The 24,462-nt window shown below is 44.0% G+C and overlaps 1 protein-coding gene across 1 annotated transcript in view; it reads left to right on the top strand.

Moving 5' to 3' along the window:
• The first annotated feature begins 5,075 nt into the window (after window positions 1–5,075).
• LOC138284150 (ras and EF-hand domain-containing protein-like) overlaps window positions 5,076–24,462 on the top strand; it is a 226,438-nt gene continuing 207,051 nt past the window's right edge. The window contains exon 1 of the mRNA XM_069222634.1: window positions 5,076–5,747. Coding sequence (XP_069078735.1) covers window positions 5,431–5,747 — 317 coding nt within the window. The 5' untranslated portion in view covers window positions 5,076–5,430. The remainder of the gene's footprint in view (window positions 5,748–24,462) is intronic.

The following is a 24,462-nucleotide window of genomic DNA, read 5'->3' as shown; positions in this document are numbered from 1 at the left end:
TTGAAAACTAGAAACCCAGGGGAATCCAAGATGGGGTGACTTGTGGGGCTCTGATCAGGTTCTGTTACCCAGAATCCTTTGCAAACATCAAAATTTGGCCAAAAAAACACTTTTTCCTCTCATTTCGGTGACAGAAAGTTCTGGAATCTGAGAGGAGCCACAAATTTCCTTCCAACTAGCATTCCCCCAAGTCTCCTGATAAAAATGGTACCTCACTTGTGTGGGTAGGCCTGGTGCCCGCGACAGGAATAGATCACACAACGGTCAATGTTAGTCCTTACATGAGGCAGCTGTTGACCCTGGGGTGATCCATTCCTGACGCAGGCACTAGGTGTAGGCACTCAAGTGGGGTAGTGTTTTTATCAGGACAGGTGAGGAATCATTGGGTGGTAGGAATTTTGTGGATCCCAGCATATTCCTGTAGTTTGTGTGATATAAATGCGGGAAAAATTGAGTTTTTATTCAACATTTCAGCTTTGCAGGGTATTCTGGGTAAGAAAACTTTGGGGAATCCACACAAGTCACACCTCTGTGGACTCCCCCGAATGTCTAGTTTCCAGAAATGTTTGGGTTTAGTGTGTTTCTCTATATGGCCGCTGAACCCAGGACCAAAAACACAGGTGCCTGTCTTACAAAACCAGTTTGTTTTGCGATAGATAATTTTGATGTCTCCACAATACGATTTGGGCAGTGGAATTTGGGGCTGAACTAAATTGGGGTGCTCCCAAGAGAACACTCTCTCTCTCTCTCTCTCTGCTTGCCGACGCATTCACCTGCTCTCTGGGTTGGGATAACCCACTATTACCCAGTTGCACAGATTGCTTGCGAAGGGACAGCAGGACTGTCATCATCACCTCCCTCATAATGTACTGGAAGAGGAGTTATCGAATGGGACTCCTCCGACTGAAAAATCACTCCCAGAGTCTGCGCCATTGTCCTATCCCTCAGATGCTGTCTCAGTCTCTGATCCTATGTCAGAGCTGTCCTCTGTAACCCGAGTGCCGGCAGCAGTCATCCATCAAGATGCCATCTCTGCTATTGGCTAAACTGTTGCTCTAAAACACTAGCCTACGTAGACAGTCACAAAATCGATGGTGTGTGTGAGATACGTGCAACAGTAGATGCTACCTTACCTGCACTTCTTCCCTCAATCAGCACGTTCTTTCCAGACACTCAAAAAACACCTTGTCACATACCATTCGTCACAGACTTTAGCACCTCCTGCGCCCAGTCCAATAATCATTATTGGTGCTCCCACTCCCTCCTCCTCGGATTCCCTCATTACCACCCAGCAAAAGTGCCCTTCATCTCTCCATAGCCGCCCTGCACATACATTTCATTTGTATTATAGCGCAGGTAATGGCTGACTTTACTAATGTACTCAGCTATTGACATAAAATACAGATTTGCTCTTTGCAGTAGGCATATAAACCTTCTGCGCTTCTTTATGGCACTCAAACTGCCTCTAGACAAAAGTCTGATCCTTTCGTAGCAGAAACATAATCACAATACTTACTTGACTTTTCTATTGCTGCCTAAAAGCTACAGGTGAAATGCGTCAGTTGAAGTATATGCATTGCTTTGAAGACGCAAGCTGCAACTGCAAGACAACTGGTGGCAAATCTATATATATCACTTTTATATGTGGGTCTGGTTTTCCTGGGGGCCAATCGCAGCCCCCAGGAAAACCACACACATATTGACAAAAGTGATATATATATATATATACATACATAGTTATATCTACATATATAGATCTATACATATACATATATATATATATATGTATATATATATATATATATATATAAGGAAAACAACACTGGCACAGTGTTGCACAGTGAAGACGCACACTCAGGAATTCGCAAACTAGTAGTATTTATTATTTGTGTTAATAAATACTACTAGTTTGCGAATTCCTGGGTGTGCGTCTTCACTGTGCAACACTGTGCCAGTGTTGTTTTCCTTTTATTTAAAAATCCAGAGTGCTCTGCCGGTTCTTGACGCACCACCCCTCTCGGGCCTTCGGGAGCCCGATAGTGAGCATTTCTTTTGATGTTACATATATATATATATATATAGAGAGAGAGAGAGAGAGAGAGATCTATTGTTTTTGTTGTTGTATGGTTTCCTTGGGGGCCAAAATGCAACAACAACAAAAAAAAATTGCCCCCTCAGGGGGTCACTCTGCCCACGGGTGACCCCCTGTCCATTTATTTTATTTTATTTATTTATTTTTGAAAAACAAAAAAAATGGTGGCCCGGGGGCACCTACCTTTTTTTAGAAAAAATATGCCCCCGGGGGGTGGGAGGGCCTGATTTCTGAGGGGGCCGACCCCCCCAAGTGAAATCCCTGGCGTCTAGTGGTGTTTCCTGGCCCCTTTCTTACGAGGCCTTCCTGAAACTGTTTCCTGGCCCCGATCGCATTACAGCTGTGTTCGGGGGCCAGGAAACACTTTCAGGAAGGCCTCGTAAGAAAGGGGAGATTCTCCCCTTTCTTACGAGGCCTTCCCGAACGTGGGGAAGGCCGTTTTTGGAGCAGGAAGCGGCCGCAAGGCTGCTTCCTGCTCCGATGGGGAAAATCAACTTTGTTACGTCAGCGCGCGCCTCGCGGTGCGCTGACGTCACAAAGGGGCGGGTGGGGGACGGGGGGAGACACGGAAGAGCTTCTGTGTCTCCCTGGGGCAAAAAAAAAAAACCTCCCTGGTGTCGGCCACTGTTCGTGACCCGCACCAGGGAGGTAGTGCGGGCGTCGGCCAGTGGCCGACGCCCACAGTGAAGGGGTTAAAGAAACACACTTTTTTAATCTGAAGACATTGTATCATTATTACATTATGCTTGTTACATGATATATATGCCAGACATTTTCATGACTTGGCTTGTGTACGGACTCTTAGAGCCACACCTGATCCACGGCTCAGCTCTGCCTCACCTCACCCTATAAATATGCCTGCGCGCCCTGCTCTGTGTGCGACTCTGGCTTAGAACATGAAGCCTTCAGTCACTTAATAAAATTATTCGTAAATGGTGATGACTAGAAACATGGAACTTTGCCCACATGCACCAAGGCTTCCGATAGCAGAGACAAAGAGTGCGTGCAGTAAAATACATATAAAATATGTGATCCCAGGGCATGGACTCCAGCCTGTTGTGTTGTTTATAACCGTAGTCATGAGCTCCCAGTGAGAACTACCAAGCCCTGGTGTAGTAGAGCGGGGCATAGTTTCAGTGGGTTGTTTGGCGTGTGAAACCCCTCAAAGGTTTTCTTGGTTTGGTAGTCGGGTCTAGGGACCCTGAGTCAGGTCTGTTATGTCTGTGTTGGTTTTTCTAGTCATTCTCATTTCATTAAGAGGTTTTAACTTTTTGTATCAGACCTTAAATAGGTATAGTGACTCATTTACCCAAAAAGTAATAAATCTGCACCCAATGAAGTATTAATTGAATAGGTTCAAATGTACTACTTTTTAGAATTTACTAACATTGGCAGTAATATGTTTTGAGAGCTGCACTAGTTTCAAGTTTCCAGGCATACTACTGGCAATCAAACATCCAGAAGCTGATGGGAGGAATCCTTGCAAAGAGTCTAAACAGTGGCAATCCCTCAGGGCAGCATTCCCACTCATTGTTTTTCATACACTGTGCCACTCTAGACAACCCACCAATTATAAGTTGTACTCACCCTGTTCCTCATGAAAACAATCTACCCTGAACCTTGGTCTTCTCAACCCGCCACACTGCAGCACACTACTTTTTAAGTTGGGAAGTTTGAGATTCACCTCCACCACCCCACCCCAGAATATCTTTGGCCAAGCTACGGCCTGATTAACTCTCATTTACAAGGGCTCTGAAATGCAATTAGCCCCACAATAAATGCCTGATAGTGGTGATTGCACTTCCTTCGTGATTACACTTTATAGATAGAAAGTTAAATTGTATTTGAAACCAGTATTATAGAAAGGTTGCTATGGGCCCTGCTACAAGCAAGGAAAATGGCCCCATTGAATGCTGTTTGGAAAGCAAAATACAACAATTATCAGGTTTCAGTGAGCTCCTCAGGACTTTGGGTCCCGGTACTAGTGAACCTTCTGCACCAATGGTAGCTACTCCCCTGCGTGAAGCTCCTTTAAGTGTTGCTTTCCTCACTTTAATGAAGCTGCCTCTAGACTGGGGGGGAGGGTGAGTACGGTTGCCACCTTTACAAGAGGAAAATACCGACAGTTTGATGTTGTTTTAGGAGGCAGCAAAGGTCTGATAAATGATACAGCAGGTCTTTAAACAAAATCCCAAGTACTGATTTGTAACATTACTTTTCTGCCTTTGTAACTTTAGCTATTCGTCAAAGATCGTTGACATAGCACTAGAATACATGTACAAGTTCTTCATGTTTATAGTTGCTATTTGAAGTAAATAGGGATAAGGGAATTAAATACAAGCTTTAGGCAGTGCTTGAAATTGAAAAATAGAAGTGCAGGTACCCTGTACCAGAGTACCTGCTTGTTTCGGAGAAGTGCCGGTACTCTCCAATGAAAGGTATTACATTTATCTGGAGAAGTGCAGGTACTCTCCCTCTCAAAATAAAAAAGTGCTGGTACTTAGTACCGGACCATTTAAAGCACTGAAATAGGGGATTTTTATATTTTTGCTCCGACCGGCACTGCTTTAAATGGGCAGGTACTGTCCGGTACGGAGTCCCTCCAGTCCTGCACTTCTTTAATTTTGAAAGGGAGAGTACCTGCACTTCTCAGCACTTCTGTAATATATTTAATGGGAGAGTACCGGCACTTCTCAGCAGCAGACAGGTACTCTAAATAGGGAGTACCTGCACTTCTACATTTCAAATGAAATCACTGGGGCGGGACATTAACATGCCGGTGGTGCTGGTGGAAGGCCGGCCAGGTGGCACCCTGGGTCGGAATGGTGCGGTTACCGAGCTCCGAGAGCAGGCGGAGGTGAGAGGGCAGAAGTTAGATGGGAGCCGAGAGTAGCGCGTCTGCCGGGTGGGGTGGGCAGGGCGGTTTCAGGAGGAAAGGTGGGGGAGCGGGGTTAAAATGGGCGGGGAAGGGAGTGGGCGGCGTGGGAGACTGAAGGAATGAAGAAAGAGGTGGTAGGGACGGCCGCGGAACAGGAGGGCCGGAGGAGCGGGCTTGGGGAGGGCTAGCCCTGAAGTGAGTGGCACGGAGAGCGGAGAGGCGTGTGTGGACAGAGGGCGGAAGGACAGGTGGCGCGCCTCCAGCGAGTGGAGGAGCCCAGCAAAGCGCTGCCTGTAGTGGGGAAGAGGGCTCTCGGGTGGAGGGTCGCACCGCAGCCCCCGGACCAGACTGTGACAGAGACCCTCTGACCCTGCCTCACTGCCTTCAGCCAGTGAACGTGCTTGTGCCCAGGGATCGCCCGGTTCCTGCGGGGGTTGTCCGACTCGCTCTCCCGGTCCCCATGGGGTCCAGCGAGGAGGTGTCCAGCCCGGAGCTGCGCCGCCTCTTCTCGGCCTGCGATGTCAACCGCTCGGGGCGGGTGGAGTTCGAGGACTTCTCCACCGTGTGCCGGGAGCTGGGGGTCAGCCCCGGCCTGGTGCGGCCGCTCTTCAGCAAGCTGGACGTGGACCGCGACGGGGCCATCGACTTCCAGGACTTCTCGGCGCGCTTCCAGGAGGTGTCCGAGACCCTGGACCTGGCCTCCTTCGGGTCCCAGGGCATCGCCGCCTGGGGGGAGTTTGAAGACCGTCTGGGGGGAGAGGTGCATGACCTGCCCAGGTAAGGAGGACGGCGCCCGCAAAGTAGCGCCGGTGTATGGTGCTCTCGGTACTGGGGCACACACTAGAATTGTCCCTAGGTGCGTAGTTACGGTCTGTCTGTGAGCAACAGGTAGAGCGGGAATCTCGGTGTAACACTGCACCTGGCAAAATACCACCAGACGTGTGTGAGAGACAAGCGCTACGCCTAGTGCTAAGAACACAATGCCCCACAGAGCTGCTTCCGCTCTCCGCAGGTGGTAGTACCAGTGCTTTGAATTGAATTATAGAAGTACAGGTACTCAGTATTTAGAGTACTTCTTTTCTCCTGAGAAGTGCCAGTACTCTGCCCATTAAATGTATATTGCATCAGTGCTGAGAATTGCAGGCACTCTCCCTTCCAAATGAAAGAAGTGCAAGTACTCAGTACCGGACAGTACCTGCTCGTTTAAAGCACTGGTACCAACTGAATAATACACATATGTGTCCACGTTCTATCAGGATGGATGTGGGCAAAGGTGCAGTGCACCCTGCACTCTCTCCAAGTAGCATTACCGCCTCCAAACTACCTCGCGGTGTGAGTGACAGGTGCTACGCCTAGTGCTCAGAGCATAGCGCACCGCAGGAGCTCACGATGTGTCCCCAGGTCTGTGAACTACCGCTAGACTGATAGATTACATGCATGACTTCAGAAACATATCTTCCACTCTCCATAGGGACTCCCGAGTTTCAGGGGAGGCACGACTATTAAGTGTAATGGTGTTATTCAATGACAGCTCTGTGTGATGCGCGTGTAACGTGTGCAGTTAAAGGCCTCGCAGGGGATTATGAGATGGACCCCGAGTGCCGCCTCTTAAACAAGATCAATGCCAGACCCTGCTCATCGCTTATGCGTTACCTCCCCTGGTCCTTCACCCAGCCTGTGGCTTCTGTGGCTGGAAAGCAATGCGCCCGTGAAGTTAATGCACGCCTCGTAATTCTAGTGCGGCCATAGCACTCCTCAGTGAAATGGTATGTTAAACTCAAAGCCACTGGAATTATGTGGCAGGGGAGCACCACATTATGCGACAGGGGACGCAGCAAATATACGGCATAATGCAGCACATTGTGTATAGTTTTGTTTCATTGTTTTGCAATTTTTACCCATGGTGATACTGTCTGGGCAAATATTCCACCACATTAGAAATAAGCAACTGAAAGAGGACCAGTTAACCTTTAGGAAGTATTTCCCACTGCACATGGACACGTTTCCACATTTTTAGTAACTTTTCATCAGTTTTAGCGAAAAACCTAGTTTTTTGTAAACATTTGCAGATTGTGGTGCAGATCCTTGATAATGTGACAAATTCGTAAGTATGCAAAAAAATCCACGCTGCAAACTACATAATTAAAGTGACCCTGCTTACAGTGAGGCCCCCTCTCTTTGTTGTTAGTTTGTACCCCCCGTGTCTATGTAGGCCTCCGCTGGGAGCAGTGCAGTAAGATTAGTGCACCACTTCACACAGTGGCATGGCACAGAGAAGCCATTTTATGGTGTTGCAGAAAGCAGGTTCCTCTGAAGAGCCAAGGTACTGATATCGCACAATATGTGCTACGCACCAAGAGACCGGAAGGGAAGCATTGCCAATCAGCTTCAAGGTCAAGGATGACGCTGCTCATCAGTGAGGCACACATGGTAAAAATAAGTACCATAAGTACCCTGAACCAGTACTGACTTGTTACACTGTCTGCCTCCTTGGTGACCTGGCCTAATACTGTAGTTTTTGTGTAATGTCAGGCGGTTTTTGCTCCACACTACTTTTCCTCTCCTGCTTCTTCCCCATGGCCCTTTCAATTAGTTTTTTAGAATTGACTTCCAGGCTCGTGTAAGTAGGCCTTTTCTGAACTCCTCGTACCCTAACAAGTCTTAAGATGCCCTGAAAGCAAACCATGCTATTGCGGAGTGTGCAACCCTTGTGCATCCTGCTTGGGAACCTTAGTTATCGAATTCCCCCTGATGACACTCTTTGCACTCTGTAGGTTTATACCGTCTGCATGAACTCACATATCCCCCTCCCAACTAATGATCACACCTAACTCCAACTAATTTACGACCACAACGAAAGTGGAGTAAATGCATGGAATGTTGTTCTGGACAGCACAAGACTAATCCCAAAAACCAATAATCACTGGATTAACCACTAATCTTGGGTTCTGGAGCACCTTGCTGCCTGGCGTAAAGCACTTCAACACTTTTTCAGGGGTAATAAACGCTATATAAATGAAATTACAATAAAACACAATGCATCTGTAGTTGGGCCTGGCCTAGCTACATTGTTGCTCCTCTCATCAACACTATCTATAGCTCATCTTTATCACTCTGGGGCTGTGACACCCAGAAAAGGACAAGAATAAACGAGTGTACCGTTACTGCATTTTGTTTTCGTTTAGTCCAGCAACAGTGAATGGGTTTTTGGATTGTGCAAATATGGCGTTTATCCTCCCTTTAGATGACGCTGTACTAGGAAGGAGAAGGTTATATCCCAGTCTGACATTCTCCAGTAGCCTCACCGGCCGCGACCCACCCTTTCTTGTCTTACTGGACAGCTGCTGTTGGAGAGTGACAGCAGACTGAAGTATATGTAAGACATTCACAGCCTTACCCTGTGCGGCACTCACAGTGTATGCCACTCACAGCATTAGACTCTGCAGCATTTCCAGTGTAAGACTTTCACAGCCTTACACTCTGCAGCATTCAGTGTAAAACATTCACAGCCTTACACTCGGACATTCACAATGTAAGACACTCACAGCCTTACACTTTGCAGCATTCACAGTGCACACCATTCACAGCCTAACACTCTGTGGCATTCAGAGTGTAAGACACTCACAGCCTTACACTCCGTGGCATTCACAGTGTATGACATTCATAGTCTCATACTTGTCGGCATTCATAGTATAAGGCATTCACAGCCTTACACTCCGTAGCATTGACAGTGTATGACATTCACAGTCTCATACTCTTTGTCATTCAGTCTATGACATTTACAGCCTTATACTCTGCAGCATTCACAGTGTATGAAATTCACAGCCTTACACTCCGCAGCATTTACAGTGTAAAACATTCATAGCCTTACACTCTGTGGCATTCAGAGTGTAAGACACTCACAGCCTCACACTCCGTGGCATTCACAGTGTATGACATTCATAGTCTCATACTCGTCGGCATTCACAGTGTAAGACATTCACAGCCTTACACTCCGTAGCATTCACAGTGTATGACATTCACAGTCTCATACTCTTTGTCATTCAGTCTATGACATTTACAGGCTTATACTCTGCAGCATTCATAGTGTATGAAATTCACAGCCTTACACTCCGCAGCATTTACAGTGTAAAACATTCATAGCCTTACACTCTGTGGCATTCACAGTATAAGACACTCACAGCCTTACACTCTGTGGTATTCACAGTGTATGCCATTCATAGTCTCATACTCGTCGGCATTCATAGTATAAGGCATTCACAGCCTTACACTCCGTAGCATTCACAGTGTATGACATTCACAGTCTCATACTCTTTGTCATTCAGTCTATGACATTTACAGGCTTATACTCTGCAGCATTCACAGTGTATGAAATTCACAGCCTTACACTCCGCAGCATTTACAGTGTATGACATTCACAGTCTCATACTCTTGGTCATTCAGTCTATGACATTTACAGGCTTATACTCTGCAGCATTCACAGTGTATGAAATTCTCAGCTTTACACTCCGCAGCATTTACAGTGTAAAACATTCATAGCCTTACACTCTGTGGCATTCAGAGTGTAAGACACTCACAGCCTCACACTCCGTGGCATTCACAGTGTATGACATTCATAGTCTCATACTCGTCGGCATTCACAGTGTAAGACATTCACAGCCTCACTCTTTGCAGTATTCACAATATAAGACATTCACAGCCTTACACTCTGTGGCATTCACAGTATAAGACACTCACAGCCTTACACTCTGCGGCATTCACAGTATAAGACACTCACAGCCTTACACTCTGCAGCATTCACAGTGTATGACAATCACAACGTCACATTCTGTGGTGTTCGCAATGTATGACATTCACAACCTTACACTCTGCGGCAATCACAATGCAAGCCATTCACGGCCTTACATTGCGGCATTCGTAGTGTAAGCCATTCACAGCCGTATATTCTTATGGTTTGTTTGTTTTTGGAGTATCTCATTTTCAAGCCACTGCACCTTAGTTGAGGGACCGACTGTCCTATTTGAACAAAATCTTTAGGTCTACAAGGAAGCTGTCAGAAGATGAAAATACTCCCACTTTGAACCATCTTATGATTTATTCATCCATTCTTTTATCCATCTACCACTCAATTCAGTAATACGTTATCTCACATTTCCATGCATTTAGCCATGCATCATCCATCGTCGACCCACTCGGCTTTACTTTCTCCCTTGCATCCATCCATCATTTCACTCATCCATTCTTTCACTCTTCAATACATCATTCATCCATTGATCCTTTCACCGCTCCAGCCGACCATCCATCCATTCTCTCAGCCCCGCAACCTTCGAGACTTTTCTTCCTCCTTTTAGCCTTGCATCTATTCTTTTCCACTCCTTTCCTCTGATCATTCATTCATCCTTTCTTCTGTCCTCTTCCTTCTTTATATCAATTTCTTCTCCTTTGGAAACCATCTTTTCTTTCACATTTTCTTCCTTCCTTAAATCACTCCTTCTGCCCGTCTTTCTCTAATCATATTGGTTGTCTATTCCCCGTTCCTTCTTACTTCCTTTCTCTAATTTGCTTTCTCTTGTTTCCTCTCTCTTTCTTTTCCTATTTTCAGCATTTGTCTTTCACTGTCTCCTTCTAGGCTCTTTGCTCATTTGCCAGCATCGGTCACTCATCCGTCATCTCTCACGTGGTTTTTATGTACAATGTTAGCCATGAGCTTTTGTCTGCAGACAGGAGACCCCAATAACGAATCACAGCAGCCTCCACTTCTCCGGCTCCCGCTGTTAGAGCGGTGGTGGGTTGATATCCCGCTGCCAGTGTACAACCTGTGATCTGCCACGGTTCCTGCCAAGTATCTTAAAAAAGGCTGAACGATTTCCTGGGTCGTGACATCGAATCCTGTTGCAGAGTTCCCTGTGCCGTTCAAACATTCGGCAGTATTGTTCGTTCCACCTCTTAGCCCTTATAATCAAACCTGCGTAAATCCAAGTTTATAGTGTTATCTACGGATAAGGGAGCCCTGGCATTCTAGCTCACAGCCGCTCCTGTTTTCATGCATGACGGCACATCCTCACTCCCCCCTGAGACGGTGTTGTGCAGTAGCAGCCCAGCTGACAATCGTGTTCGTGACTGCGTCGTGCTGAATCTCCCTGACACAAGTGGAACCCTCCAGTAGGAACGCTCTTCTTGCTGATCCGTTATCACTCCAGTTTCCTGTACAAAAGGTGCCACATTTAATAACTTTAGCGCTATATACAAAGTACTGCATGGCTAAAGTACAGCGCAAAAATTACAAAAAAGTTCAACACGTGTAATGCTGCTTCATATTTGTTATAATTTACCCAGCAGTTTACAAAATGGAATATGAGTTCTGCTATGTGTCATATTCGCTCTTACAAAAGCATCATCACCAGATTGGCAAGGCAACCCGTTAAGTTCGAACGATGCTCTTTTTAAGAGGGAAGTGGCTGAATGGTTTGGTAGGTGGAAGGATAAAAGAACTAGCGGAACAATGAGTCAGAGACCCCCTCTTCCTCATAAAAGTGAAAACGGATGCCATTGTCCACTGTGGAGAATTGACAGAGGTTTACATGCGTTAGGAGTCAGTGTTGGCTGCCGGGGGCCTCTTCTGAGATTTTCAACAGGGCTGGGTCAATTCCACATGGATGGTGAAAACAAGGCAACTGAGGGTCTTGTAAACAGAGGGTCAAAAGGAGCCTGGGGTTGGGAAACAGCACCTTTGTCGAGGCTCTTGTTTGCAGTGGGGCGGCAGGGCTGGCTGTCTTTGGGGAGGACTGGGTTAAATCACCTATTTATAATTAATTTATTCAAACTACTGCTTAATGAGATTGGTTAGGGGCGGACGGCTGCACACTTTCATGTAGACTTCTAAATGTTTCCCTCATTGGGGTTTTGGGGATAGTTTCTAAGAGAGCAGAAACCAGTACCTGGTGTCTTTGCTCTTAATCTGTTTTGTTGATGTTGTTGATGCTGCCTCTCCCAGTGTTTTGTTGTTTTGTCAATGAAGAAAGTTTGCAGATGTCTACAAAACTGTTGAGCATCGTTCGAAGTTAGATGTAATCAGGTGGAGTCTACACACCGGGATGCAAATTTGAATTCGATATTTGGGCATTTGTACTTTCTCGGCATGTTTCAGCAACACAATATTATTGGGGTGCCTTTGGAACAGAGGCTTTCAATAGTGGTCCTTGGAGGCATTACTGAAAGAATATGAAATGTAAAGTCAGAAGTTCTAAACTAAGGACAATAATGTGAGTAAAACTGTGGAGAAGCGGAGATTGCATCAACGAAGATAAAATAGCTCTCACATTAGTGATGCACTCCTGTAAGAACGACCAATCTGCAGAGTCAACCAACTACAAGACTCAAAGAGAATAGTAAGAGACAAGACCTAAAATAAAGAAATGTAAATGGACCTGGTATATGTGCACTTGCTGAGAATCTGTTACCCCTGAGACATTTTCAGGTTCCCAAATTAGTGTTATTTGTAATGCTTCTTGGTGCAATGGAATCAGTGCCTCGCTTGCGGTGTACTCTCATGGTTAATGGGCCATTCATTAGTCATTTGTGTTATGCCACTCCCTAAGTGTGATGAGTTGCTGTTGGTGTTGCTCTTTTCTAAAATCACACAAGCAATTCACACTATCTGCAGCTGTCATACAATTATTTGAATATATTTTATATAAGGATTTGTTGCTAGTTGAGTTTTCCTTCAAGCTGCCTGGAAACAAATCAAATGTGCACCGCCAAGTCTACAGTTGCCAAAACCTAATGAAAGAACAACTAGAATCGAAGACTTAATTCTTCTTTTGTGAGCCCTAAAATCTCTTTTTAGATAGGTGTATTGCTTTTCCAGCTCCTCACTTCCCGACTCCTTGCCAAATAAAAACATATTTAAATAAACTTTAACCTCTAGAAGCTGAGGATATCGACGATTCGAGATGGACAAGGGAAGGCTCATAAGTGATATTCACAAATAAACATTTAATAGAAAGTATAGTGACGGAATGGAATAATTTCTCAACAGAAGCAGTGGAAGCAAAATGCAAAAACCAAATAAAACGGTCTGAGTGAGATATGCAAGTAGTAATAAAAATAATATGAACATATGGCGACCTGGTGAAATGTTTATAGTAAGTGTAGGCTGGAAACCGAATGGGTCCGGTTGCCATCCTAGTTGAAAAATTTCTAGTCAGCTACATTTCCCTGATTTTGCTGAAAAAAGTAATGGAACATTTATTTATGGTAGTAGCATGGTTTGCTGCTGGCTGTACATGTCTAAAGTGCCCCATCTCCGGAGGTGAGTAGTCCCACATGATTCCTTGTGGGTAGAATGACTTTTGGGAGGCTATCTGTAGAATTTAAGGGGTGGTCCACTGACAGCACCCAAGAGATTTTGCACACAGGGTCCCCATGGATAATCTATGAAGGCCCAAATGGGGGGTGGAGGGTAAATTGGTTTCTGCCACACACTTGCATGTGCCACCCTGCAAGTGCATAGGATCCCCTTCAAAGTGATACAGCAGTGTAGTGAGACAGCTGACCTTTAGACGCTCATGATATGCATTGCAGGATTACACGTTTCTATTCACCTTGAATGTTGGATTACGAAGTCCCTTGAAGCAATTGAGCTGGAACCTGGTTACCCTCAAATGTTGTCTCAGTCAGATTTCCTTGAGCTCACCTCTGACGAAAAATCCCTGCAGAGGACATCAACAATGCCCGTAAAGGCAGTTATTTTTATCCAACTGGTGATGACTGACTGAAATATATAGAGTTCCTACCACACCAGCTTAATAAGGTTTAACCAACAGCTTACCTCTGAATACCCACCAGTCATTCAGAGGTCAGAGACATTTAGGCTCGAACAATACCTTGATCCTTATTTGAAACTGTGAATAAGTCACAACTTTCTACAAAACCTTATGAATTCTAGACCTTCTGACCAGTGCACCAAAGCCTTCTGAGGAGACAACAGACCCTGCAGACTATTCTCCAGAGTGCAGGTATGGCGCAAGGCTATGTCCATCTCTAAATAGGGCCAATCGAGGTACACTCAGCTCTTCTTTACCTGAACCAACCAAATAGTGACTAGCAAACACAGTTCAGCTACCAAGTTCCATGACTTGCCCTCCCTTCATAAAATTCCGAGCAAGGGACTGTAAAGCTCCCATTGTAAACAAGTGAGCAGCTGGTGGGGACGCTGCTTGGAGTGCTGCTTCTCACTTTCAACATTGTTTTCGTCCAAGATGGCGACTCAGCCTTGCAGAAGCAAATATCCATTTGGGGAAAGGGGCACGTGCTGCCTCCTCTCCCTCCCCTGTCAAGACCACATCCTATTTTCACAGAACCTGGCCGATTTGAGTAGGGTCAGTGACCCTGATCCTGTTTCTGTATTGTTCTTCTCTCTCCCCCATCATGCAATTGACTGCCAGGTCCAATCCTTTCAGGCTTCACTGCAGCCCCCAACTCAGACGAACCAGGGACCTGTGAATTAAAGGGAAACCAGATTTTATTTACTATGCATATTGAACCAGAGTCAGAGTCCATTTTATTTCCTGGTGGCCTCTCACACCAGACTCTCATGGTGCCCGGGGGAATCCAACCAGACCTGAATGGGTCCTGCATTAAGCTTGACCTCCCAGTGCACAAGATGCATGAAGTGCCTTCAGGGAAACCAGATGCACATATTACCATGCATGCCAATAACTACGACAAAGCTTAGCAAGTTGGGAGAGAAGGAGTGCTCAAGGACCCCTCGCTAAGCCCGCAGGATACTCACTTCTAACATTTATCCTCATTTTTTCTTTTCAGCAGCCTCAGGCTAGTTAACCTGTGGCCATGACAACCCACTAAGACCAGAAAGCTATCCATTTACCACATATAGACCTAATTCTCGCCTCATCTCCAGTAAAAGGCCAACCACAATGAAACTGGGGGAATGAATCAATCTTAGATGATAGGGGACACATGACCCCTCTCTGCACCTAAAGTAGAGAGTAGCATCTGTTATAGGATCCAAGAAACAAAACGGCCTATTTGAGTAATTGGTTTAGGTTAAAAATACATGGGGATAGAGGCACAAAGTATCTGTTTTTTTCTGCATATCCACAAAGGAAGGACCGTGACAAGTAAGAGGGACATGATGGTAGTCCAGCTAAGTATTGTTAGGAATATCCAAAATACTTATTGAAGCTGATTAATGTTATTATGTGCTTCATTTAATATCTAACTGATGTGCCAAAACAAAACTGTACTTAAAAAAAATACCCATAACGAAATAGGTAAACCAAATGATTGGCACACTAGGAAAATTATTTTAAAGTACATTGGATTCTGTTAAGAGCAAAACTAAGTTAGCTAGCCAGTTATTAGAAAATGTGTATTAGACTGTTTGTGCTTTTGTAGACATAGTTAAATGCCGTGACCCTAACTAGGAGGCAGGTGTGCACTGAACAGCAGGTGAGAGGACTGCAGTACAAGATTATTCCCAAAGAGGAAATGAATCAGTAATGTCATATTGTGTAGAAGGCTAGTGCATTTTGAAAACTGTCTTTATTGTCTTTCTGATTTGCAAGAGGGTCAGAAGAGTTCTGATGACTATGGGGATGCTGTTCCAGATCCGGTGTGTGTATATGAGAAGGCCTGCCTTCTGGTTTCCCCTTTCCTACACTTCTTGGTCTCTAGTCTGGTGATAAACTGGCACTGGCTCCAGGTGTGGCCCTTCCACCAGAGGTGGCTAGTTTCTTGACCACATATGTAGGGGTGTCACTTTTGACGGCCTTGTATGTTATGCATTTGGTTGTGAAGATGATGCAGGTTGGGGGCGGGGGTGTTACTTCAGTGATGAGATGGTGTCAGTACACCTCTTCAACCTCTTAGTGAGATGTGTTACAGCATGTAGGATGCCTTCCAGAGGTGCCAAGAAGGCCGTTCAGTTGAGCACTCCTGCTCCTCTAGCGAGTTGGCACAAGACTGGGGCTTGCACTGTTGTTCTAAAATCATTTCTAAAAGGAAGTATTTCGCTTTTTTGGAGGGGAAGTTGGGTGTCTTTGGCATTTTAACAGATCTTGATGTATATGGCAAGTATGAATCCGAGTGGTTCTACTTAGAGGCTGAAAATGAAGCTTATCAGTAAACAATCCAGCTAAGTTAACACTTGAAAAATACCCGAGATATAAGCCATTAAAGAAATAGGAAAAATTGTTCGTTCATGTACTAAGATCTTGGTTTTTTCGTCCCACAGATGTGGTCAGTTTCTTGGTGAGATATTTAGGGATGACGTTTCTGATGGCCTTGTACGAAATACATCTGGTCTTGAGGATGGTGAGGGCCTGGGGCGATGAGCCGTGATGCTGTCAGTGCTGGGATGATGTGATCAAAATACTTTAATTCCTTGATGAGACATACTAGTGTGAAAGCTGCCTTTCAAGGCTGCCACTTTGGTGCCTTGGAGGCCCTTTAGTACATCACTGCCACCGTGCATTTGAAACAGGATCACATTTTTTACTGTTGTTCTAAAATAGTTTTCTGGACTAAAGGGTACAACTTTTCACAGGAGGGAGAGCAGCTACCATGGTGTCTTGTTTTTCGTGTTTCATTGAAGGTGAGAACTCTGTTGAGAGCGTACCCAATGGATTTTGTATTGTGTGTCAATTGAGTAGTGAAGCCAACTTGGTTTGTGTTGTATAGACAGGTTTCCGCCGTGGTTGTTTTATGCTATTGGTGAACAAGAGGAATACAGTGTTTCTCGTGCTAAGTTTTTGGTAGGTTGTTGACACCCAACTTTGGATTAGCTCATAGCTAGTTGTGAGTCGCTAAATATCGTTGGCTGTGAAGATTTTGAGATGTAGTAGTCGGTCATCGCTGTATTGATTGATCTTGATGTTGTTGTTGGTTAGTATGGATTTGAGGGGTTCGAGCTAGAGGGTGAAAATCATGGGGGAAGACCGTAGAACCCTGAGTTACTCTAAAGGAGGTGGGGAGTTTCTGGAATCTTTTCTTCTTACTGCAGGACTGTCACTGTTTTCTCAAGGAAAGAAGATTTAGACTTAGTAGTGAGAATTACCAGAAAGGGACCGGTACTATGATAAAAAAATAGTATGGCAGTGAATTCACAAGACATTAAAGAGTGAGGATAAAAAAGTAATTCCGTTTGGGGGGTGTATAAAGCTGTGTTACTGGAGGAGCGCCTTTCATCATATGGTAAAAAAAAACACATGTATAGTAAGGAACACAGCAGCTTGTACTGGTCTCTATGTAATTGTTTCATGACAGAGATTTTCACTGCATGTGCAATACCTTTTCCCCTTTGTGGCTTTTCCTCGCTACATCTAAGTACTAGGTTCCCCTTTATTTTAATTATGACGCTTTCACATATAAAGTGTAGAGGAAGGGTTCGCACTCTCTAGGTTGATCCATGGCTAAGTGGTCCTGAGCCCTTCAATATGCTTTATCAATCCTTTGCTGTGTGGTTTAGGATAACTTGCTTCACATTAATGTAAAGATTAATGCAAAGATTAATGTTTAACATTTAGGAACTCACCAAATAGGATACATTTATTTGTGCCTCCACTTAGTTTTAACCTTTTACTGTTATAGAGACTATCTTTCTTTCTCTTGCATCAGTCATCTTTGATAATGTTTCTATGAGATATCATCACATCAAATCAGCTTAAAATCAATGTCAACGCCAGACATTGTTAGGAGTTATCACATTTTGTTTTTTAATTGAACTATGCGTAAACCATATATAAATATCAAACTTAACATTGCTTGCATTATACCGCTTGTGAAGATGTTTCATGGCATCATTTCTGGTGGCTACCTCTCACTGTAACTGTACAGACCCAAGGAAATAACATGCACTCATGGGAAGGATCCCAGTTTTAAGATGCAGGTATCTGCACCTTTACACAGATAGTTTTTCTGGCTGAGTTTACATGTGTATCCATAATATTTACAGTTTCAATTCAGGAGTGATTGTTTTACAAATCAAATCCTGATGATTAAGGACATTTCCATTTAATTACATTTTGCTTTGTGCTACAGGGCGAACCTCAGAATGTCAACTTCTTGGGTCGTTTAATAACACTCCTTGACTAAGTGTCAGAGAAATAGTCTAATTTGTATGCAAGAGGACTGTACTTTTACAGAATCATTCTCTCCAGTGGCCTGTGGAAGCAACAAGTAAACGTTTTCCCTATTTTTTCAAAAATGCCTTCTCACTTACTGTTGTTGTGCCACATAGTAAATTATTGACGATCATCACTGCAAGAAGTGAATACAGCATTCACGCACATCTTGGTTAGACATCTGAATACTTAACAAGAATCCATTAGTGCACCAACTTGGTTGGAGTTGATCAATTTCATTACACTTTAAATAGACACCAGTTTCATACTTCAGATAAACATAAACCATGGAAAATGTCTGCATTCCCAGGACCTCGGAGCCATTTCCATAGAACTACTGCATTTTGTTGGGATAGAACCACATATCCGCAAATGGAATTGGGACTCAATATTATACTTTACAGGTTCCTTGTCGACTTTGGATTCTTGCAACAGGCTTTGCAATACAACAGCATTTACTTACCTCATTCACGAGGTCTTACCTGCTGGGATTCCAGTAGGCATCTCCACGGAATTGCTTAGACCTTCATCTGGTGCCACATAATGCAAGGATCCTGTGATAGACAACTTATCTCTCTCCCCTCTTACTGCCACCCCGAAATATGGGGTGGTGATCGGAATCCAGGCCAAGGTGAAATCTTTCTGATGTTTTCCCATGATACTCTCTAGGTAGGTTTAGAGTAAAGCAACTCTACTCGGGAGCTACATTTGTGGAAGCTTCTCCAGCAGGAACTAGCCAACACTCTTTAGTCTCCAATCCCAAATTTAACTTGTGTGCTCAACAGACTACTCCCTGCAGAACCCTTCTGTAAGGTTAAAAAAATCCACTAACCCATTGGTAACATCACCACTGACTCACACAAGGCTCTTCTGGAACATTTTCTCCCTGACCTCACATACTGCAGTCACATTGAAAACTGCCGACCAAAATATTTACATCATTGAACACTGTACAGGCGTATAGTTTAAAAACGACCTAGACCAGTGGTTCCCAACCTGTGGGCCAGGGACCCCTGGGGGTCCGCAAAGCCTCCTCAGGGGGTCCGCGACTGCTTAGAAAATTTAATATTATTAGGTTCCAACTATCAGTAATGACTCAGTGGGGGTCCCCGGGCTCCAGTATTGATAAAATGGGGGTCCACAGAAGTCAAAAGGTTGGGAACCACTGACCTAGACCAATGCAACAAAGAAACAACATCCAACTGCACCTATTGTCGAATCTGTCAAGTAGCTCCTTTGTGTAAACTACCCATTTGTGCATGTAATTGTAAACTATCCAGGTGTACATGTAGTGCTCTTCCTAGGTGCTACATGTACACCTGAACCACATACTTACCCCAGACACTTCCCTAAAAGGTTCACCCTCCTTATCTATTTGACACTTTTGCTTTGTAGAAGCATGTTTTATTTCATATGGACTCCATCTTGTCTTGTTTACGTTTTGGGATATTCAATGATGACAAAGGCCTGCAAAGTGTGTTCAGAATTGGGATGACCGCAAATAAATGAATGTACCCAGACAGATAGCTTGTATTGCAAGGTTTGCTTAAAAGAAACACCTCATGGGACATGCAGTGCTTCATTTGCCCAGCAACAGACATATAGCTGGATGTCCACATAGGTCTGGACAGGGGTTGTGAAGACATTTTTTGTTGACGCCTTGGAAAGTTCCAACAACCTGACAGCTTATTTGATCTCCACTTTCTCCAACGCCTTACACCCCTCTGGCTACTTCGAAAATGATACTCTTTGGATACAGTGTTATTTGTAGTCCATGTGGCTCCTCAGTGGAATTATCTGAAATCACTCCTTCAAGTCCCAGCACTGGTGTCCCTGCAAGGAACCTCACAACTCTTTCATTAGATAATGAATGAATCTTTGGGGGCTTTTCAGTTTTAAATCTATTAAAATGTAAACAGCTTTACTCAGGGGATACTGAGAGATTTTGTGTTTTAGGTAACTATTTGTTTTGCCAACTTTTCTTCTTCCTCTTGGGGCTTCTGACCTTGAACCACAGATGCAGGTATTATTTAATAAGAACACGACTGACTGGCTCCGACTCTCGCCCCTCGCTTCCTTTTGAACTGGTGCTAAACCATGGGCTTATGGTAATGCCGTCTTAAGCAAGCTATACCCTGACAAACTTGAACCAGTAAAGGAGGAAAGTACTAAACTGCGTTTCAATTACAAATTCAGTCTGCAAGATGAATGCGCACAACTTAAACATGCATAGATACTGGTAGCAGATGTCCATCCTTTAGGCAAATCTGGCTTCACCATTGTCCCTTGGGCTGTAGCTCCACAGGGATGAAATGAGCTCCAACGTTTTGCTTTTTCACAAACAAACCACTCATGTGCCTGGTCCCAGTCTATATAATGTGTCACTGGCATGCACACCAATGCAATTCATTCAGTCTGCACAAGCAAACGGATACCTCCTCTTTTTTGTGCTATGACCTCTTGAGCCAGGAAGTGCCTAGAGGCAATTCAGCGTATAGTGTCCCACTGTTCAAGTCAAAGGTGAAATCAAACTTCTAAAGATGCAAGCTGGAGCTTCAGGAAACCAAACCGGCCACAATTCAACAACATTGTCAAAACCAATTAGGTCTAGCCCTTGCCAAAGATTGGTTTGTTGCAGATTGTGACGAGTTTCAGCAAAAAAAAGAAAGGAAAAAGTAAGGTCCAGCATGCTGACAATTATGTGCGCATGCCTCTTCATGTATCCACACATATGCACCATGATGCACTGATGCCCAAGGATGATATGTAGATGCATACGTGTGTCCATCACGCATAAACACATATGCATTGATGTTGTGACCATTGTTTTTGATTACCATTCCAACATAGCAGACATCTATCTTGGAACCGTAAATAAACAAAGGTTAAAATGTTTGTCAAAGCACTTTTTTTATTGAACAGGTGCAGTCCGAGAGCAGATTAGAGTTGCTGGCCCCTTACAAAAAAGGTAAAAAGAAAGCGATGGGGAACAATGAGGGAGATGTGGGTACCAATAGTGGAGCGAGGTGGGAAGTTAAAAATAACCACCACTGAGTGGTGGCAGTAGTGGGGAGTGGGTTGAAAGGGAGCAATGAAGGAGATGGGTTAAATAATATAGAAATACACAGAAGTTGTGTGATAGAGAGTATGGGGGAGCAATGGTCAAATGGGCAGGTGATAGGGGATTACAAAACTAAATGACACCTAGTGGCAGCAGCAATAGGAAGCCGGTGGGGGTGGGTTGTTAAATAATGAAACAAGCATTGGCAATCCCAATAGGTCTGGCTTTAAAGGAATGTTTTATGGTACAGTGAGGCATTACAAACAACTAGCATGGGAATAGACATGTATTTGTGTGGGAGCAAAGAACTGTAGAGTAATATTTGTGTTGGTTGAAAAATCAGGCGACTGTTGCACTATCAAACCAGACCTAAATATCAATGCAGGTTAATGACTGCCCTCCTCCTGTCTGTGCTGCTGTCAGAGAAAAACAACATACCTTGTCTAGCTATCTAAGACACTTTAATGGCATCTTAATGTCATGTGTGTGCCCATGAATGTTCAAGCTTAGGCAGCTGAATAAACAAAATGATCTAAGCTGTGTGGTGCATGGATTTTTTGTGTGGAAACGCACAACTTCTGCCCAATCAAAAACTGTAGTTCTGGCTCCCACTACATGGGCGGAGCCAAAACACCTCTGTGGTGATGTTCACAAAATTGTCTAGCGACCACTATGCTGCCAAGCCAGATCATGAAAAATACAAGCTGAGCAGGAAGGATGGGTGCAGGAGATGCCATGGGTGAACTTGGAGGAGAGCAACAGGGAGAGGCCGGGTGGTATATAAGAAAAATGCAGCGCACAGAAGAGAGAGAGCAAAAAAGTATATGCACTCTCACTGACTGCTGGAATCAAAATAAAAACGTAATTCCCTGATGTGGAGCTGTTGAAGGATACAAGTCAGTCAATTAAAAGAAGGGTCAAGAAGCTAACCTCCAGGGGACAGACAAACACAAGAGGAAAGAACGAAACTGTGTAATGCAAGCAAACAAGACTGACAAGAAATTCATCCAGTGTTATGCAAGGGACTAAGCCGAAGCTCGCTTTTAGTATTGGTATTATTTACAATAGGTCTCTGTAGGCGAGCCTTATAATAGGACTTCTAATTGGCTGAACTTTTCTTGCACATCTAAGTGCAATGTTATTTCCTATGCTGATGCACAGTTGCGAAATTCTGCTTCATGTGTCAGAAGTAAATAAAAGCTGCATCAACAAAATCCAGCTCCAAAAATAACACACACAGCGCACAGCCCTGGATGTAATTATCGCTAGTGCTCCACTTCTCAGATACATTTTCAACCTCCTTTATAAGTAGAACACAGTATAATCTAATGAGATGTTTATCCGTTTTGACAGACACCTAGCCTGTGGGGTTAGGTAAATGGTGTTTTTTTTTTTTTTTTTTTTTTTTTTTTTTTAAGGCCTTCACTTGGTGAGTTTGGGGATCCCACACTCAGCAGGCGAAGGGTGACCCATCAGGCAGCTCAGACACCTGAAATAGGGCACTCACGTTAAACTGCAGCTATATGGAGGTCTGAGGCTGTCATACCTGTTAGTCCAGTCTCTGGCGTGGCCTGGAAGCATTCCTGTAACTCCTGGTGAGACCCAAACAGTCTGGTTGGTGGTGGGGGCGGAATCTTCCGGTCTACACTCGGTCATCTTTACTGAGTCGCATAAAAAAAATAGGTCGGTGATTTAACAACAAACCTAATATGGTATTATGATTTTTCAAGTATTCTCCCCGTCTTAACAGCGACAGCTTTTGTCTGTGGTGCATGCTGAGGAGCTGTAGGGGATAGTTTGCTCACTGTTAATTCTCTGTGCAGTGGTTTTCAGCTAGAGGAACCTACCAATCCGATAGCTATTTCTAAACAGTGCCACTGCCCATTGGTAGTCCAAGGTCCGTACCAGATATACGTAATTCCAGAGAAAGAGAAGAGGGCCTGACAGCGGAGAAGCCAAGCTGGTGGGAGCTCAGAAACAATGGCTCTAACTTTATGTACTTTAATCACGCTACTAATGCAGTGTAAGCAACAGAAATATGAAAACTTTGCAACAGCCCAAAGCAGAGGCTGTGTCAAGGCACCCACTGCTGCAAAACATTTAGCCAACATCTTCACAGGGTCCATCGAGCTGAATTGCCAAGGGCGCTGCTGAAGCTTGGTGACATCTAATGCCATTAAAAACCCTCTACTCGGTGCCAGCCTTTGCTGTTTCTTTTTTATACATCTCAATCAGCAACATTAACTTAACTAGATATTAAATTCTACTGTGGCCTAACGGCCAGATCTGCCAGCCTACAAAGGGGGGGGTGGGAGGAACAGATTTGAGTCCCGACCACGACTCAACATCCTGTAATTCAGGGGAAGTCCCTTAAACTCTCCCCTCCAAACCTAAAACAAAAAAAGTAATGTAATCTAGTGCTTATGTAGAGCAGTCTAACACCCTTGGGCCAAGTTTATGATATAGAAATCTGCAAAAAGAACAAATATGAAAAATACATAAACAAAAAAACAATATCGGTGTTATAGAATATGAAGCAAATTCATAGGAATAGTCAAGGTTGAACTCGCCTCTAAGAGTAAAAGCATGATCGAACCCTAAGAAGCGTTTGGCAAGTAAATCACGCTAACGGATGTAAGACAATACAATGCATGCCTTTTCCATGTATATACCATTACCACGCATACCTTTACAATGGAAAGTAAGTGTACGGTAAGGTAACAAAACACACACATATATATATATATATATATATATATATATATATATATATATATATATATATATCTCAAAACAACATCCTTTCAGGGTTTAGAGTGACCCATATATTATACAAAACAGGAGAGAGAACTGGGTAGTTCCCAAGTTTAGGTGAAGAGCAGCTCCAATAAGGAGCACTCTACAACATCAGCAACACTCTAGATTTGCTCACCTCAAATGTCTGTTTTTCTAGCAAAGTTTAAAGATTTTACTGTACAAATGGCAAAAAGACTGTTGCTTTCAAGCTAGGCGTGGATGGCGCTAGGCCAATCTATGCTTAAAAACTTTGGACTTTATAGTTAGGATCACCTTTTAAATGTACCAAACCATAGAAATTCATCAGTTATAGTTAGGGGTATCTCAAGTAAGTATAACTCGTACCCTATGGTAACTACAACTTGCGCCCCTAACATGCACAGTTTTCTGCTAAATAATTTTACTGCAAATGTTACACTGATATTATCAAATGATGTTATCAAAGAAGTCATGAGTGATGTATTATGTGGGGAAATTAACAATGCATATT

Source organism: Pleurodeles waltl, chromosome 3_1, assembly GCF_031143425.1.
Source record: "Pleurodeles waltl isolate 20211129_DDA chromosome 3_1, aPleWal1.hap1.20221129, whole genome shotgun sequence".
Taxonomy (NCBI): domain Eukaryota; kingdom Metazoa; phylum Chordata; class Amphibia; order Caudata; family Salamandridae; genus Pleurodeles; species Pleurodeles waltl.
The sequence above is the reverse complement of the archived record's forward strand: the minus strand, read 5'-3'. Positions and strand labels throughout refer to the sequence as shown.